Source organism: Filicampus tigris, chromosome 2 (assembly GCF_054856515.1).
Source record: "Filicampus tigris isolate MCC_2025a chromosome 2, RoL_Ftig_1.0, whole genome shotgun sequence".
In the NCBI taxonomy this organism is placed as follows: Eukaryota; Metazoa; Chordata; class Actinopteri; order Syngnathiformes; family Syngnathidae; genus Filicampus; species Filicampus tigris.
Window position 1 is genome coordinate 28,535,242 of NC_141218.1, and position 20,560 is coordinate 28,555,801.

A 20,560-nucleotide genomic window follows, 5' to 3' on the forward strand; every position below is an offset into this window, starting at 1 on the left:
CTGAGCTGACTGAGACTGACTTGGAAGAGCAAATTATTATTATTATTACCATCGTTAGAAAACCACACAGAAGAAAGAAGAGGCCAGAAGTTAGGCCCTGACAATATGATTTTCTAATCAAATACCTTTTTTTTCCACTAAAATCCAAATTCTGATTTTAACAGTGTCACCCTTTTACAATATGATTTTGTCCGATTATGATACGATTGACTCTAACTACGCGGTACGATAAAATCCGACTATGATGCAATATGAATCACCCTTATTAAGTAAGATATGATGCAATACAATTGCCAAATGATTCACTTTCATTCTAATAAGATTTCCTTCAATCACTCCAATTACGATGCAATACAAGCTCGTATTACTTTACGATATGATTCACTCAAGTCACCGTGTGAAACAATTCACTCCAATTATGATGCATTTCGGTGCAATTCCGATGGGATTTGACTCACTTCAATTCCGATGCAAAGTGATTCATTCCAATTACAATCCAATATGATTCACTCCAATTACGATACGATACACTCCAATTACCATACTTCACAATTCTAATTACGACACAATATTACACTCCAATCATGATACAATTCAATTCATTCCAGTTTCAATGCAATATGATTCAATGACTATGATGCCCAAGAATTCATTCCAATTAACATACAATTCATTCAAATTACAATGCACAGGGGTGCACATAATTTTTTTCATGCGGTACTCACATGAGTACCAAATGATTGCCTTTGGTACTCACTAGTCGTCCAACGGATCACATAAGTCACGATTCGGATTAGTCGTGGATTTTGAGTCAGATCGGATCGTTTTTTGTATGAGCAAAAAAAAAAAAATTAGGTAAAACAAAAAAAAGCTAAATAGAACTTTGTCTTCATTTATTTTATAAAAAAATTTTTTTTTTAAATCAACTCCTAATGCCAAATATGGCCGTTTATGATTTAAGAACACAATTTAACGCAATTTTCTAAGTGGTACAGTGTATACATTTCAAGGTATCCTGCCAGACATTTTGAGCTATAATAATTTCTTACGATTATTAGGCAAACGTGCTGTTATAAATTAAATGAAGACAAATTTTTTGTTTTTTTCATAATGAAAAAGACAAAGTGCAAAAAGAAGTTCAATTTGAGGCACCTTTCTTAAAACATGGACAGCACATTACAAAGTAATCTAGGTTCACAATATAGAAAAAGAAGTTTAAAAAAAAAAAAAAAAGTAAGCCAAGAGGCAGCTGTTGTACTACCCGCTAATGATGGTGTGTTCGTTGAGTATGTTTGCAAAATGCTCTTGTACATGCAACTTACGTGATCATGTGTATTCAACTTCCTCTACTGAATGCGGACTCATCACGTTGCCTTATTGTGAACGCGCACAGTTTTTTCACCAACCATTCTGCGGATCGAGCCCATCCTGAACCGATGCTTGATCCTTACCAATCAAAGATGATTCGTTGCACTGCACCACTAGTGTGTACAGGTACGCAAATGCGCGTCGTGACGCAAATCACGGCACGCATCAGTGAATTCTGTTGCGCATGCGTACCTGCGTGCCATTACGTGCACCCCTGACAATGCAATACAGTACACGTCAAATACGATACAATACACTCCAATCACCCTGCGATACATGAGTCACTCAAGTTATCATACGATATGATTCACTCCAACTACGATGTGATCTATATAAATTCCTTCGGGTTGTGATAAAATACTATTTACGCAAAAGAGCTAAAAACGAGTTTTTGTTTTCAGCGCAAGAGGAGAACAACCAATGCGCAGCTATGACAGACAGACAGCAGCTGTACGCCTGGATGTCCAATATGGCAGCTGTTGTCCCCCTCCGAAACTGCCCGACCCCTACCCTCCAAACATGCACACACACATAGCGGACAGAAAGGCATGCGTGAGTGTGCTGCACAATTTGTAGCTACAGTATGTTGTTTACATCAGTGATTCTCAACCACTGTGCCACGGCACATATGCAATTTGAATTAATTGGTCTGAGAATTAGGGTTAGGGTCATTTATCTTTGCCATCAAAGTGTAGTAATAGACAGAACAATCAAGTGTTTTTTTTACAATGTAAAAATATGTGTCCTGGCTCAATAAAGGTTGGGAAATACTGATGTACATGCATGAGGACAGTAGCCATAACACACCAGTATACACAACTAGTGGATATAAAAAGTCTACAAACCCCTGTTCGAATGCATGCCAGGTTTTTGTGATATAAAAAAAAAACAAGACCACGATAAATCATTCCCCCCCAAAATTCCCCCCTCAATGTGAGCTGCAACTTGTACAACTCTATTGAAAACAAAGAAACACATTTTAGAGAGGGGAAGTAGACATAAACAAAAAAGAACATGTGTTTGCATATCTTATTACTGGGGATTTGGAAATGTTCAGAATTAACCAATCACATTGACATTGTCTTCTAGAACAGCTGAACTTTATCCTTGGGTTAATCAGATCACTTTAAATGGTGGCTGGCAGGTGTGTGGTGACTTTTTTTTTCAATAGAGTTAAAGGTTAGCTTAAAGGTCACATTCGATGTGGGAAAAGCTTTGAAAAGATTTATCTTGGTCTTGTTTTTTTTTTTTTATATCACAAAACTTGGCATTCGTACAGGGGTGTGGATATTTTTTATATCCACCATACACTGCTGTTTGTGTGCGTGTTGTCTCAGACACTGTGATTAAAGACACGAGACACGACGTCTGCTCGATGGTGACATCACCCCTGGGACGCGCCCACAACACGACATGATGCAACACAAATGTCCCGCCAACACAACCACACAAGTTGAAGCCCTGTCGTTGTTGTCTACAACAGGGGTCCAGCGGTCCCTTTACAGAGAGACATTTTTCCAGGAGTCCCCTCGTAATCCAAAATGCCCCAAAAACATAACTAGCATGCGTATCCCTAAATGCCACGGGAATTAAAAAGTTTTCAGAACCATTCTATAAGCACATCCCAATCTCCAGGTTGCCTGGCACTCACCGATGATGATGAGCGTGTAGTTGACGCTGACGCTGCCGAATCCATTGGTGGCCTTGCAGACGTACGCGCCGCCGTCATCCGCCTCCACCTCTTTGATGCGCAGAGCGTGCTGCAGGGCCCGGAAGCGCGTCCAGCCGCTGTGGATGTTGCGGCCTCCCTTGGTCCACATGATGAGCGGCGGCGGGTCGCCCTCCACGGGGCACGGCAGCTTGACCGTGCGGCCCAGGCGCACGCTCTGCCGGTGGGACACGCGCTCCGACACCCTGGGCGGACCTGGCACGTTGCAGGGGGGTTTAATCAATTCAGCATCAAAGATATTCAGCGCAATTAGTACGTCCGCTAGATAGCTCACAATAAACATTTTATGTAACGTTAAATGTTTTCATGTTCTTAATAATAGATGCAGTCGAGTTTATCGGCCATGTATTCCCTTCAGTTTTCCAGCAGCAACTTGGAGCCGATTGGTCTGTATGATATGTCATGAGAAGCATGCCGCTTCTGATTGGTGAGCTTCGCCGGAGAGGAGAGATACTTCATTTACGTGTGAGATAGTTGATGCAACAGATTCTGGTTTCAGTCAGGAGCGCTGAGATGTTTTTTTTTTTTTTTTTTCATTTCATCAAATTATGGCTTACATTAATGGTGGAAACATTTTTGGGATGTTTTTTCATGGATTCATTTTTTTACAACACAAAAACCTGGCATTTGAATAGGGCTGTGCAAACTTTTTATGTCCACAGGTTTTGTATATGTAATGACCAGAGCTTGGCATTCCGTCCCTGGGACGGAACGGTCTGTCCATATGTCCCGGACAGAGTGCACAGAGTTTTTTTTTTTTTTTTTGGGAGCGGACCGATGGAATGTAAGGACGGGAAAGGATGCGAACACACGGGGTCGGAGGACGATTATTTTTATGAATAAGGATGGAGGGACGAGGACGAAAGGCTACCCAAGGTCGCGGATGGACCGACAAATAAGGGTAAAGTGCCCAGCTCTGGTAATGACTACTGTCCTCAGGCAACCTGACAATCTGACAATCCAACCTACGATCCAACCTATGAAACTGAACTGAAGATGATTGGCAGTACTTAAAGGGGAAATCAACAAAAACTAGGGATGTTCCGATCAGGTTTTATGACACCGATAACGATCATGCATGAGTGAGATCGGCCGATACCGATTCTAATCACATGGAATATCTGTATATTTTTCCATTTATTTATGGCGGCTGCTATTATGCAATATTATCTGAAAAAAAACCCAGCCCTATTATTGCCGTAATTTTGACAAAAATCTATATATATTTTCAAAAGCATGAAGAAATACAAAACCGATGCTGGCACAATACAACAATTACTCAGTCACAAAGATTACTGAACTGAACTGAACTAAAGATCATTGTTAATCTTTTTGTGAATTCTAAAATGATATAGTGGGTCTGTTGCCCACAAGCGACCTACAATGCCTGTGGCAATAATGCCACTTGTACTGCGCTGTGTCCGCTTTGACTTTATTCAATGCAGTGAGCCTCGTAAACTCACCATAGTCTCCCAATTGCTTGTTCTTCAAATGTGTATTACAAGACGCAAACTCCACACACACAGCAGACAATGCGATGTTCACACCAACTGCGGTGGTCGGAATATTTGATCAAAGTCTTTTATAGGCCGATCAAAACATCCGATCACCCGCAGCTCATGCTTCGCAGCCTTGTGTTGCGTCCCTCCCCTCTGCTCGCAGCGGAGGCGCGGCTGCGTTGGGGAGCCTTTCTGCCGGCGCGTTTCAATTGGAGTCAATGTAGCTCGCGCGTGCAGGGCGGCGCGAGTGATGCTTTTGGACGGAGGGACGTCGTCGCGTATTAAACAAATCAACTTTTTTGTCATTTCGTCTCGCGGCAGCCAAGCATGAGCTGCGGGTGATCGGATGTTTTCATCTGCAATAAAAGGCTTTGATCGAATATTCCGATCACGTCATTTTTCACGAAAATCGGCCGATCGATTGGAGCATCCCTAACCCAAACATATTTTTTTCAAGAATATGTTCAATGCAAGCTTGAATCAAGACATTCTGATAAATATTGTGTTTGTGGAATAAGAGTTAATCCACCCGTTTGATAATCCAAACTGCTCGGGGCTCAGGTAACGACCAATCAAGGCTGACCTGTTTTCTCAGTCGTACCTGAGCCCTGAGCAGTTGTGATGTCATTTTCAGTCGACAGAAGTGACAAAATGGCTGCCTCCTTAGATGGCTAAAAAGGGGTGGATTTTGCTGCTTAACTCATATTCCACAAACGCAATATTAATCAGAATGCCGTGTTTCAACTAGTGGGCCTGCTGGGAACATATTCTTGAAAAAAATATGTTTCGGTTGATTTCAACTTTAAGTAGTGGATGATCCAAGTCCAAAAACCATACATGTCTCAAAATGCCAAAGTCTTAGTAAAACCACAATTTCTGTAAAAACAAGCATTCAGACGAGTGAATAATTGTCATAAAAATCACCAAGAACTAAATCCCTAAGATTTTATTGCAGCCGTAAAACGTCTAACTCACTCTCCTGCAAAATGACGAAAAATGGAGTTACTCCACACTGATTGTCAGCGGGCCATTTGTATTGAACTGTGGGGGGAGACTAGAGACAATTGCTTAGAGCTGTCTTTAAAAAAACAAAAATCAAAAAAAAAAATCAAAGAGAATTGACAAAACGATGGTGGAATTTTAGGGAGTGAGAGTATGAGATTGGATAAAAAGGGGAATGAAATACAGCAGAAGAGCAGAGAACAGGAAGAGAAAGAGAAGGAAGCATGGGAGACCGGGTGGCTTCTTCTCACGACTCCTTCAACAATGGCCGAACACGCTGACATATATGGCGACTAAAAAAAGCCACCGAGTTCGCTTGGACGCTTGTCACCAAACTCTCACTGCTCTCCAAAATAGCTCACTCTGGGAATGTGGGTGTGTGATGTATTAATGAGCAAATACATTCTATGTTTTTTTAAGTCACTTGCTTTCATTTTATCCCTGTGGGGTGTATTTTCTCGGCAGAGTGGCTGTGGCTCAGTTGGTAGGTCGGGTCGTACAGTGACCAAAGAGATGCCGGTTTGAATCATGGCTCCTTGGGCAGGACACTGAACCCTAATTTGCTGGGCCAATTTGCACAGCTGGGCATCGGCCCTCCGTGCCAGAGTTTAGTGTAAGTGCACTCCTGCATATTCAATCGACCCAGGTGGTCCCAGTCGGTCGGAGTCGGCCAACCGGCGTCGAGAACGGACTTAACCAATGATGCAACACATGCAGCTACCACAATAAAAAATAAAAGGATGTGGCGTACTTTGCGGTCCCACGGACGCAATGACATGTGTCTCACATTCTTTTTATTTCATTCGTTTCATATTTGTTTATGTTTTGGGCACAGTGATGATTGATTAAGTGCACTCCATCTAGCATGTTACCATTTGCAGATAGCTGACACACACCCGCTAAATGAGAACGTGATCCCACCAGCAAGGACAGTTCGTTTGTTTACGGGTGGGCAATTTAATGTCTACCATATTCAACAGATCAATCCGCATTTCAATAAAATGTTTAGTACTTTTTCAAGTTTTGTGCTATTGTTCATCTCCAAATTTGTATAATTCATATATTATTTTTTGTATTTTTTTCTAATATACATTTATTTTTCATATAACTTTTTTTCTGGGATTTGTGTATTTCCAACTAAAGTTTTTGTAGTTTGTGTCTTATATTTGTGTATTTTTTTATGAATATATTTTTGTTTTAAACTATTTATGTACTTTTCATTGTCTTGGTGTTTCATTTTTTTGGTCTAACAATTACATAAATTTTTTCAAAGAAAAAGTATTTGAGTATTTTTTTAATCTATTTTTTTCAGAATTTTGTTTACTATTTTAAAATATCTTTGCGAGTATATATTTTGTTCTGTCTTTTATATTTCAGTGTTATTTTCATCTACTATTGTAGTATTATTTTCAATAATTGTTTGCCAACATTATGTATTGTTTAAATATTTTTGCAAAATATATTTTATTTTGGTTTCTATTTTGTGTACCAGTTTAGAGTTATTTTTAATATATTATAGTCTAGTTGCCATTATTTCGAGATGATTAAGTCTTATTTTAGTCTAATTTTAAATTTCTTCTATTTTAAAATATTTAAGGTTAATATTTTTTGTTTGTTTTATATTCTTGCCTAACATTGTAATAATATTTAAATGCTTTTGTCTTATTATTTTCAAATAATTGAGTAATGTTTCAATATTATGGTTAAATCATTTTGCATAATTTTAAATATTATTTTCTTATGTTTGTGTATTATTTTAATATTTGTGTCTCATTCTTCTTTTAATATTTCAGTCTAATACTTTGTAATGCTTTTCAACGGTTTATCTAATGCTTTAGTATTACTTTTCAATATTTGTGTCTGATACGGACGGGTGGATGGATTTTTCTTAATTGTATTATTTAAATGTCTTCGTATTTTTATCCATTATTTTTGTATTGTATCTCATTTTTTGTCAAAAATTCCAATGCAAATGTTAAATATCTTGGTATTTTGCATTGTATTTTTGTTTAATATTTTAATAATGATAAAACAATATTTCGGGGCGGCACGGTGGTCGACTCGTTAGCACGTCCACCTCACAGTTCAGAGGTCGTGGGTTCGATCCCGGCTCCGGCCTCCCTTTGTGGAGTTTGCATGTTCCCCCCGTGCCTGCCTGCGTGGGTTTTCTCTGGGTACTCCGGTTTCCTCCCACATTCCAAAAACATGCATGGTAGGTTGATTGGACTGTCTAAATTGCCCCTAGGTGTGATTGTGAGTGCGGATGTTTGTCTCTGCGTGCCCTGCGATTGGCTGGCAACCAATTCAGGGTGTCCCCCGCCTACTGCCCGAAGACAGCTCGGATAGGCTCCAGCACGCCCCTTGTGAGGATAAGCGGTATCGATAATGGATGGATGGAAAACAATATTTCAAATATAGTCCTGCTCTTGTCACATTAGCAGGCTAAAGCTAAAAATAACAGAGTGTGAACAATGTGATCATGCTGACTGGCTTTAGCTAATGCTACTTTCCAGTCACCACTCTCCTGTTGTTTTTTTTCAGTTCTCCACATGTTACTCCCGTTTCCTTTTCCATTTTCTTCCATGCTTCCAACAGATTGAAATCTCATTCCCACCGACAACCCCCCATGCCTTAACCACCCCCGCCCACCACTCCCCCCCTTAAACGACATGACCCTCATGAGACTGTTCCTCAACATCACTCCCCTCGTCCTGCTCATTCACACTCTCCCTCTCTGGCCGCGTCGTATATCAGCGCTTTATCGCTCCGGAGTGATTTATATACATACACACTCACTCACACACACCAAAGCTTTGCAAGAGCAAGACCTCTCAGTGAACCGCTCATTTTTGGACAGTTAACCTCTCCCGTCAGTGAAGAGAAGACAGTGCTGCAGCCTCCTCAAGGGAAACTGATGCCATCTCAGTTTCTCTCTCAATCTGCATGTGTGGGTGGGGGGGGGGGGGGGTATCTTTGTAATAGTTTACTACAATATTGCTCTGTCACTTTTCTCTAATAGTTTTGTCTTTCCCCCCAAACTTTGGTGTAGGCTATTCTTCATTTTTCAAGATCTTCATCTCGAAAAGGTGGTTACTTATCTAATATTTTTTTCCCCAATACCTTGTGTGTGGTTTTGTGTGGGGGTGAGTGTACGTGTGTGTACAGGAAAGGAAAGACAGTTGCCGTTGTCTTTTACAACTTTTCAGTCTGTTTAGTCCATTTGGCTTTTATATTCCTTAGCCATGTGACATCCTGCAGCACCTTAAAGGATGTTAGTGTTTCAGCATGCGCCTGAGTATACGGTACGTGTGTGTGGGTGCGTGTGTGGGTGTGGGTGTGTGTGTGTATGCATGCATGCATGAGTGCCAGTGTGTTGCACGTGCACATCCGTTTTAATGTGTTATCCAGCAACCTGACAACAGGAAAACATGGCAGCCTGGCGCTAATTATTTATACTAGACTTTACGCGATCAGAGTTTTTGGAGTCAATCCGCAATCAGCGAGTTTGGAAAAAAAAAAAAAAAGATAGTCAAGCAGCGATTCATTCAGAAGATGGGGCAATCTATTTAAAGGGGAAGGCAACCCAAACATTTTTTCAACCCCAAAATGGCCGTCCCCTCAGATGACTAAAAGTGGGTGCATTTTGCTGCTTAACTTATATTCCAAATGCAATATTAACCCATTAAGGCTTAAAGCGCCTGGCTAAACATCTTTCTAAAACCTAAGGTCGTCTTTGGAATCACCCTCGAAAACCTGAAGTTTTCCCGGAAATTCAACACCTAGAAATTAATATCTCAGCCCTTATAGCTGATAGAAACATAATTCCAAAGGAATTTGAAAGCTTAAACATGTGGCTTTCAAACCGGCCCGAGTTTATTAATCGTTTCAATCAGAGATATAACTTGGTTACAAAAAGTAACTTCATTTTTTATCAGTGCAAGAGAAGCACTATTCCTAATTTTAAAAAATCGTCGCGAGAATAGCTCAACACACGTTCGGCAGCTTCGTTCAGCAAAAGTTGATTGCAACAACAGAGTTTTTTTTTCAAGTGAGTTCAAACAAACAACACACCTGCCCGCTGGCATCTGTAATTGGCTGAATGTGCGTGACCAGAGTCACGTAACTTTCACATAGTGATGAAAGCTATTTGGAATGAAAGAGATGCTAAAATCCAATGCATAACACACATATGGCACCTAGTTCGTTTTATTTGGACCTAAATAAAATGTTTTTCTGACTTTTTACCAGTCCCCCCCAATTTTATTTATTTTTTAAATACATGAACGCTATTACTTTGTGATTGGATGGTCCACCTCCTAGTAATAATTCTTTCCGCTCACAAGAAGTGCGAAAAGGATAAAAATAGATTCGCTTTGGGGCTCACGCATATACACTATGTCAGCACAGAAAGACTCCAGACTAAACAAGGTTGTGTTTGCTGTCATGTCTTATTTCGTGGATGCGATCAATGACGTCAGTGGTAGAGCGTGCAAATTATTACAGTCGATCACCGATTTGGCGTGAAATGCAAAATATCGACCGATTTCGATCTGTCGAATATATCTGTGTAAAGTCTTAATACACACACACACACACGCGCACACACGCATGGATTTCGGCATAGTGAATAGCTGAAGTAAAATGATTCTAAAAAATAAAAATCCTAAAACATTATCGTCAATGTGCTTTTTATCTCGGGTTGAAATTGAAGACGGACAGCCCGCTGATGCATGGACGGGGCTACGTGGCAGCCAATGGTGGCCATGGCTCTCTCCAACCACCCCCATGGCCACTTTCACGTTAAAAGGGATTCTGCAGTGTAGATAAGTAGTAGCATCTTATTGTGGTTTCCACACAGTCTCATTACACTGGGCCACTTTCATTGACTTACCTCCACATATCCAGATTCATTATCCATCTAAACGAGTTGATGCAATTCAGCTATAAAATATTAATAAAGAGACTATGGATGGTGGGCAAAGGGCAGTATGGACTGTCTATTCTCCAAAAAAAACTTAAGGTAACAAATTTGTTGAATGACACACACCACGTTTGCTAATCAGCTACTGGCTTTGCAGTTAGCTAACGTAGCATGAGTTGAGATGCTACGTATACGTTCCATTATTTCCCCACTACTGTCTGTTCCATTTTTTCGCCATTTTGATTGTTTGCATATGCCTGCTACGTCCAGTCCCTCATCATAAGTAGAAAGGCACTGTCTTCCAATTGGTCAATGCCGAAGAACCAATCGAAGGACGACGTAGGACATGTCACACTATGCGGCAAGAAGAACTAAAATTCTGACATGCCAGACTTTCGTGGTGGTGGTCGCGAAGCGTCCCAGATGCCAAACGACCAATCGCTGAGTATGTCACAATACGGGCTACGATGCGTCAAGACAACTCAAAATCGGCTACGAGACATTACGTCTGGCTGCGACACGTCTATCGGCCCAAAATTTAGTCTGACATCGGCATAAATGCCATCCCTTGATGAGCCATGGCGTCACGATGGCTACTCCAACGAAAGATTTCTGGCTCCGCCCCCGCGCTTATCTCACAGCTCTCACTGTTTGTGTTGAGCAAAGTAGCCATAGATGGAAAGAAAATATAATAGTAAATGTTGCCAATGTTCTCGCTGTGCTAAAATAACGACGAGAGACAGCCGACTTGGAAGGTTCCGGAGGGTCCATCACAACACTGCTGTTGTTGTTGGCTGGGAAGCCAGACGGGGGTTTTGTGTTTGTGTGTGCGTGTGTGCGCCAGGGAAAAAGAATGACTATCAAACTATCAGACCGGGACGTGAAGTCACGCAAAACTAGAGTGTATGAGAGTTCTCATGACTGTGATTGGCTGGTGACCAGTTGCCCACCTCTTGCCCAAAGTCAGCTGGGATAGGCTTCAGCCTTTTCCAGGAAAAAACAGAGTTAAAATATATATATTGCGAAAGATTGGTTTAAATATTGAAAAATATCCGCCAATAGGTGAATCCGTGTGTGGCGCCCACAGTATCTATACGTCTAGTATGTTTGTATTACAGTATATTAAAAAAAAGTTTTACTACATCATTGCATTTCCTTCTGATTATTATAATAATAATATACAATAATATAATATAATATTATATGTAATAATAATAATATATAACATTATTGTTGAAAAATAATATATAAAAGACCAATGACTTCTTTTGACAACTGTATGACATTTAATAATGTTATATCATGCGATTTGTGAGGTCCACTACTTATTTTATGTTTGAAAGTTAATAATGTCACGAAATGGCATTTAAGGCTCATCAGTAAGGCTCATTTGTGATGCAAAGAGTGGTTAATTAACTTGTATGATAATGACGTCATAAAATGAGTTGTGTGAAGCCCATAATGTAGTTTTACATTTGACAGTTAATGATGTGATCATTAATGGAAAGGCAGAACTGCTCCACACAGCTCCTGTGTAAGATGGCAACGGTGTACCTAATGAAGAGTCCAGAGTAGGTGTGCATCTGAATACAGCGCACCCACACACACACACACACACACCCACACACACACGCACACAAAAGCACGGATTATCTTTGTGAGTGGCAGCAGCGCATTAAGTGGGCTCCTAAAACACACACGCACACACAAACACATTATCTTTGTTGAGTGACAGCCACGCATTAAGTTGTCTCTTAAAACACACACGCACGCACGCACACACGCACTCACAGGTTAACTGCTACTTGTACTTAACTGCTACCATTGTGACAACTAAGATCAGGCCTTTGGGGCGAGAGTGTGCGTGTGTGTGCGTGCGTGTGTAAGCGCGCTGTCATCCTGCACGCACTCAAACACGCAACCCTAATGGCCAACACCTCACGTACGTACAAAATCTATTTCCGCTGCGAATAGCAGCCTGCCACACCTGACTCGTTACGCTGGAGGGTGAGGGTGCGACTCTTCACAAGACGGATGGATTACAAATAACTTTTATTCAAGTAGCCACGTCAGACAGTCTCTTGCCGGTGTCTTCGACGTCAAACTATCTACTGACTTCTTATTCGTTGACGTTTATGTGTTGCTATTTTCCGTCTGATTATTAGTTTTCATCTTTTGTGTAGAACCAAAGACAAAAATCCTCCACCTGTGTCTAGCAATCATCTCCTTGCCAACTTCTTCGCACCCGTTTGACAGATCAACGCTTGTACTAGCTTATCCTACCCGCATCAACTGCACCTTGTTTCACCTGTGTCAAATGATCAGTTTCTGGCCTTCCTTGTTCCACCTATGTCAAACAATCAGCTTCTTGGCTACTTTGTTGTGCCTGTGTTGAACAATCAGCTTCTTGCAACCCTGTTCAACTTGAGAGAAGCAATCAATTCCTTTACACAAATTCAAAAATAATTTCATAATTTCACTAAAAATGTGAACGTATATTTTTTTTTTCTCATGAATCTCATTGGGTCTGTCAATCTGGGTGGGCCTGTGCACACCCAGTCCCACCCATGGCCCCGCCCCTGCCTGCAGCTATAAATCAGCGCCGCCTCGTTTCACCTGTGTCTAAGTATCGTGACGTTGGTGGTGCCATCTGCGGCTTAGTTGTAGTATTCAGGATGTGGAACGTGTTTAACGCATCCTGTCAGTGCGTCGGCTCACTGTTACAGCCAAGAATGTGTTTGCAACGGTCACACCGACCTTCAACTTCCAATTGCAATCAGAGCATCCTACGGCAAGCGGATGCCTGTGTACAAACTTCAACTGTGTCCAAATGGAGATCATCCAGTCCTGACTACCACCAAGCCCCAGACTGCTTTTTAACTGTTCATGTGCGTGTGCGCGTGTGAGAGAGTGTTATCAAGCTAGTGTGTTTATTAGATTCTGTGAGCGAGCGAGCGCGTGTGTTTGTGTTGCTGTCCTCGACCTGACGTTTATCAGCTTCTCTGGAGGCAGACGCTATTACTCATTAACACAAGTGGTAGCACACACACCCACACACAAGCGCACAGGCACACACCACCGCACACCCGAGCATACACACACAAACACACACACACCTGCTTTTGTTGCTATGTTACCTCACATGTTGATGCAATGCGGCGCTGCATGCGACATCGTGTTATACCTCAGTCCAACGAGCATCAAGGAATAAAGTACATGTATTTAGCTTTTGCTTTAGCTTTTTTTGGTCACGCTTTAGCCCTAAGTCATAACATTATTAGGTGTCAGACGAAATACAGCAAATACCAGAAGGGGCAAAAAAAATAAATATATAAAAAAAAAGTTGTTTTCAATAATGTTATTGTCAGTTGATTTTTCTAAAGTTTGTTAAGATTACATGTTTGGGGAAAAGTATTATTACTAATAATTTCAATTATATCCTTTTTTTGTTTTTTATTACTTTGCACTACATTACACTTAATGCCTTTTTGAAAAATAAAAATCCATGACTACTAGGAAAAACTGAAGAACAAACTAAGTTTAAAAGGTGGGGAAGATGATTCAGTAGTAAATCTTCATCCTCCTCCACGTGTGTGTGTGTGTGTCTGAGAGAGAGAGAGAGCGTGTGTGCGCGTTTTCTGGTTGACTGGGTGGGAAGATGGACATTCCAAGCATGCACCCAAAACACACCACAAACCCCTGACACACACGCACTTACGCGCACACGCACACACACACCATGCCCACCTCCCACATTCCTTAGAAATCCTGAGCTGTGACTAAGTGCATTTGTTGATCTGCGCGTGTCTTGTCCTAATCTGTGGCTGAGCCCCAACATCTCAGTCTTCTCATTGGCTCGCTAAGGCTAAAAGAATCCAAACAAAGAGCAGCTCTGCCATCCAATGAAATGTCACGTCGAATGATGGCTTCCTTTCACCTTTAACCCCCACTGCGCTCTGTCCCACACCTTAGACCACTCATTGTGAACCATACTGTATGTACACTGTATGTCAATGACAATCATGCCTAATGTTGTTAATATGCTATATACTTGGGTTGTCACTATCGAGTCATTTTAAAATCGTTTATCCTAACAACTCCTCTATCAAATAATCGCAAATAAGATTTAGGTTTGCTAACGTTATTGTAAAGTTGGGCTGGGCAATTAATTAAAATTGAATTGTGATTTCAATTTTAGTTTATCATGATCATAAAGAGGAAGTCAACCCAAACATATTTTTTATATTTTCAAGAATATGTTCTATGCAAGCCCACTAGTTGAAACAAGGCATTCTGATAAATGTTGCGTTTGTGGAATAAGAGTTAATCCACCTGTTTATTAGCCATCTCTGCCATTTTGTCACTTCTGTCGACTGAAAATGACATCACAACTGCTCAGGGCTCAGGTAACCACCAATCACGGCTCACCTGTTTTCTGAAGCTGAACCATGTTGCTTGTGCAAGCATGTACGTTAAGTAATTCTGGCCTCCCTGAGCCTGCTTTAAGATGTTTAATGACACCCCGGTTAGAGTTTACTGTAAAATTGAACACACAACCAAAATGATTAGTCACATTGTATATTTTTTGGTGCTTTTGGGTCCTCCTCCATGCGTTACATGACACCAACGATGCAATTAACAAACCCCCAACTAACATAATCAAGGAACTAACCAGCCAAAGAAGAAATCAAGAAAATAATAAGCAACAATCCAAATACTAAGTAACAATCCAACCAACCAACTTGGTCACACATACCAACCAGCCAAGGGATGATCCACCCACCCAACTGACTAACTACATCTGATGCTATAACTGAGCTTTGGTGTTTGGCGAGTACATTATACCTGTACAAGGATATATAGTACAAGGAACGCAAAATCTTTAGAGGTGTCGACTGACAGTGGGCACAAACAGTCACACAAACACACACACACAAATGTCAGTGTGTCATCATGTCACTTCTATTTGTCATTGTGCGCTAATATCTCTGTCTGCATTATTTCTGCACTTGTAGTACTGTCTCTCATTATGATGCAAACAGCTTCTTAGCTATATGAGAACTTTTGTATTGCCTATAACAGTGTTTTTCAAATTCTGCGAGATATTGTCAGGTGTTCCGTGGGAAATTATCTAATTTGTGTGCCTGTGCGGTCTGGTGCCTGCCAGCGTAATCATGCCTTTACTACATTGTAGTACTCTTCCATACCAGTAGGTAGCAGCAGCAGCAGGTAGCTAATTGTCTTTGTTTAGAGACAAGCGAATTATTGACGCATATTTATCCAAACAGACCCACGTTTCACACAGATTAAGTGTCAATATGAAACATTATAAAATACTTTTTTCTTTGTTTACTTAATTCCTATTCAAGATGTTACAATATAACTGTTTAACATTATTCAATGTTAAAAAATGCTTATATAAACAATAACACTTATATTGTAAAAATAAGCTTCTTTTTTTTCACAATTTCAATTGGTGGTGTGCCGCAGGATTTTTTTCAATGAAATAAATGTGCCTTGACTCAAAAAAGTTTGAAAAACCCTGGCCAATATAAATGAGAATGACAAAAACAGTCAACTCAACAAATGTTTGAAGGATTTCATCATCGGCTCTTGGAGAGACAGTGCCGAGCACCAGAAACGGCCGCAGCACTACACCCTGAAAAATATGCCACATTTGGATTGATGATCATTTTAACATGATAACTCTGCTACTTCATGTAGCAGCACGATTTATTCAACTAGTCTACTGGAAATTCAAACACACACTTGAGCTCAAAATGATTCATAACATGGAATGAGAATATATTTTTTATTGTTAGAGATGCTTTCCAATTGACAAAGACAGCATGTTTCTGTGTAGTACAATCTGACTGAACAGCTCCACTGACCCCCCTACCCCTCCTCTTGTCTTGGCTAAAAGTCGGCGCAAAGAACCCGCTAATGCGCATAAGTGGCCGTAGAGATTACATTCACGGAAGAATGAATGAAGACTGGACAAAGAATGGGTCCGTTGTGTCCTGCAGTGACAACAATGCCGCGAGTACAACACAGGGATTACAAGCATATAATGAGCTGAGCACTTTGTGATGGGGGAATCATTAACACAGCTCAAGCACCATGTCCAGCGCTAATACACGCATGCCACTTCTTCTGCACATCTGCTCAACTAAGTAACTAAACAACCAGCTGACAACCAGCCAAGTAACAAACAACCATTCAACTGAAAAAGTATCCAGTAAACTGAGGAACAAACTAAACACCAACCAACCAACCAAATAAACAAAGTAACAAAACCAAACTAGCTACCAGTAACCGTACCACCATGTAACAAAATACCACAAAATGCTTCTTCTGCACATCTGCTCGAAAACATAACTAATCAAGTAACTGACCAATATAAGCATTTCATCTAACTAACTACCAAACCACTAACCTACCCACCATTTAACAAATCAAACAATCAAGTAAGGTATAACCACAAAAAAAATCAACCAACTACCCAGCTAACTAACAATCGAAGTAACTAATCAACCATGTCAAAAATAACCAACCAACTAACTACCCAACTGAGCAAACTGACCAACTAACAGACTTGCCAACCAAATAACTCACTGACGTAACAAAACAACCAAGCAGTTATGTCACTACCCCACCATGTAACAAGCCACCCAGTCAACCAGGTAACTCAAAAGCAGCCAAGTAACAAAACAACAAAGTAACCAAACATGTAAAAGAAACAACCAAAAGGTACCAAACAAACCAACCAAGTAATTACCCCAGATTGTAACAAAACCAACCAATATTTTCTGTTTCTTTGTTTGTAGTTTGGCTGGGCTCCACTGCATTGTAGAAAGGTGTGCGGCCTCCATTTTGGCTCCAGTTCCCAAATATGGTTCCTTGTCTGAAAATATTGCACTCAGATTGAAATTTGGACTTTTGCAATGATTGCAATGGTTGACCCATCAACCAAAGCAATGCGACTAGACACGGGAAAGGAATTCTATAAATCTATAAATTTCATGTTGAGGCGACCAAAAAAAAAAAAAAAAAAAAAAGGTTTGGTGGCTGGATACGGCGCCTTGAGAGCTGTGGGCTCGCAGAGATCACCAGTTTAGTCCCACCCCCACATCTCTCACACTACTCTCACATTCCCCCCGTGGTGTGGATTCCACATCAGCAGCTGGCACTGAGGCGGTGAGGGTGAAGGGAGGGGAGATTTTGTGGGGGAGGGGGGAGGGATGGGTGGTTGGGGGGGGGGGGGTTGCTGGGACGGTGATGGAGGTTAGCACATGTCAGCCATGCTGTGCCACAACAATGACAGACAGCTTCTAATTCTGTCGGCCACATCTTATATTTGACTTGAGGTTTGGTCTTTACAGGAATGCATCCGGACTGCAGCGTGACTGCCAAGCGACAAACAAACCCACACAAGAAGCCTATAACAGACAAAAGTAATGGGACATGGCTCTTAATCAACCAGTGAATCAATCGGGTTAGATGACAGTCTTTATGGTTGACATTTTAGATTTAAGGAAGCCAAATGGAAGACTACAGCACTTTTTCAAGCTACTTTGATCCCATTTAAGACCTCTCATTGACTCAAGTGGGAGATGGCCTCAATATCATAAACATCTGACATTTTCACAGTGGTTATACAGACAGGTAATAATTGAAAATACCACAATCAACAAACTAACCATTTTATTAACCAATCAACCAAGAAACCTCACAACAAATTAACAAACCAAATGCGGATTTTAACTAAGTGACTAACTTTTTAATGAAAAATCAACCAACCAAATAACTAAACACCAATAAACAATTTCATTACCTAACCAAGAAACTTGGTAGAGAACCTTACCAACAAACAAAATAACGAACCAACAGACCAACACCAACCAAACATTCAATATTTAACTAACTAACTAACTAAATAGATAAATAAATATCCCATGTTACAATGGCTTGACAGTGGCTTATAGACAAGTGAGGCCTACATGTACATACCTATATATATATTTTTTCTTTTTTAAATTTTGTGGGTGCGGCTTATAATCAAGTGCGCTCAAAAGTCTGCAAATTACAGTAAGTGCTGCCAAACTATCTTGTAACTAACCAGCCGATGAATACGCATATAGTGTACTGGCCCTTTAACTGAGGGTTCAGCTTTGCTTACAGTATAAGACAGCTAGCCTATGCGTGGGACAAGTGCACACACATGTAGCAGCACCTAAACTGCTCCTGCGCCATTTGTTTCTCCACACGCGGACTGATGCTTGTACGTCAATTTCCACACATGGACTGATGTTCCAGTCGGAGCGGAACCAGCTAGCCAATTAGCAACGCGAAGTGCTGATCAATGGAAATTTTTACTTCCTGGTCGGCTGCTACGTCAGCACTTCCAAATACGAGCACGCTGTTGCGCGTATGATGAAGGGTGTGTCCGAACGCAGCAATTGAACAGATTACATTCAGCAAGCGAGGTACCAGGTAAGTGCATCTCACGCATGCACTTTGACGCAAATGAGATGGAGGCAAATAACGTTGAGTAGTGTTGCCTACCAAGGTCACTTTCAAAATGAGAGGGGAAAAAAATCAGAGCATAACAAAAATATGAAGTTCAACATGGGACGTTTTAACAGTTTTTGTTGAACGTAATGGCAACCCCACTAAAAAAAAAAAAAAAAAACCCACAAAAAAAAGTTTATGTCCACCCATATGTATAATGTAGCTCTTTGCAGTAACACCTTAAACATTGTGGCTCTAGTTTTAAGAAATGAATGCTTCAACATGGTAATAGTCATTCTTATTGGAACGCTTAAATTATGTTCCCTGTAAAAGTAAGTGAGTCAGTTGAATTTACAGAATGCATGCACGTCATGGCGCATGGTCAGGCTGGTACCACCTCTGCCTCAATTTAAGCCAGGAAACACCCTGAGTTCTGTTGCCCAGTGTTTCCATATTGGTAAGTAAGGATTTATTTTCTCCAAAGAAATGCCAAAACTAGGCAACGTTCAGTTCAAGAGTGTTGCTGTAGCGCTGTACATCGAGTGTGAGGTTATTCCCCCTCTCTGTCTCCTCTGTTGAGTGACAGAAAGCTGTAGTGGGCGCGCCGTCACATTTGGCTGTGCCCGCTGAGATGAAATACATCTCTGGTTTCAGTAGAGCCGTAGCGACCATGACGACGGCTTCCAGATAGCGACGGGTAACAGGTAATCTTCTTACTGGGCCACGTTTCATTCAGTATTTCATACTTGCTCCATTGTCCGACAGCAGAAACAGAACATATGTGAAAGAGAAAAACTTTGGATTCCAGCTGTATTAAAATACTGTGGATATGCACGGATATGCAGAGCTCCGTTTTTGGCTAGTGTTATGCCCCTGGGTGCTACCGAGGGTTTTGGCTTCTCTCCAAGCCATCAGCAGCTCATTAGTCAATCAGCTATATTATATCGCCTTGATTTACTTAGCAATGAAAGCAATTTAGATCTCAACAAGTCCAATTGAGACGTTTAGTCGTTCTTTTGAACGGCTCTTCTGACGCAAACGATGAGAATTGATTCACAGCTGTGAGGGGGCGGTTTGGTTTTTGAGACAATTGTGTATGTTATTTGGTTACATTGAAATATTGATTTGATCAGCTGCCTTGAGCCAATAGTTTTCAAATTGGGGCTCCTAGGTGTCTGTGAGCTATAGCTTGGGGGTCCATAGACACACGGCCTGTTGAGGTTGATGTGACTTGGCTTATGAGGGGGCGGGTTGGTGGGAATGCAGGAATTGTCATCATAGCACTACTCCCTTCTTCTTTAGAATATATGTTAAATATACAGCAGCCAAAGCTAATGTCTAATGCTCATAGTGGACATACCACCCTTGCCCCCCCCAAAAAAACGTCAACTTCAAAGGTTCTGCTGTATATTCGTATTGAAGTGTGTGAAACTAAAGCGTAGCAGCAAAACAGCAGCAAACCTCAAAAGGAGGCAGAGTTGCTCTAAGTTGCTCTCGTTAAGCGCTGATGTCAAAAACAAATGTTGGCCC

At 41.0% G+C, this 20,560-nt stretch overlaps 1 protein-coding gene across 1 annotated transcript in view; it reads right to left on the minus strand.

Moving 5' to 3' along the window:
- Positions 1-20,560, minus strand: part of fgfrl1a (fibroblast growth factor receptor like 1a) — a 59,392-nt gene that overhangs the window by 30,808 nt on the left and 8,024 nt on the right. Inside the window, exon 4 of the mRNA XM_086024240.1 lies at positions 3,020-3,292. Coding sequence (XP_085880366.1) covers positions 3,020-3,292 — 273 coding nt within the window. The remainder of the gene's footprint in view (positions 1-3,019; positions 3,293-20,560) is intronic.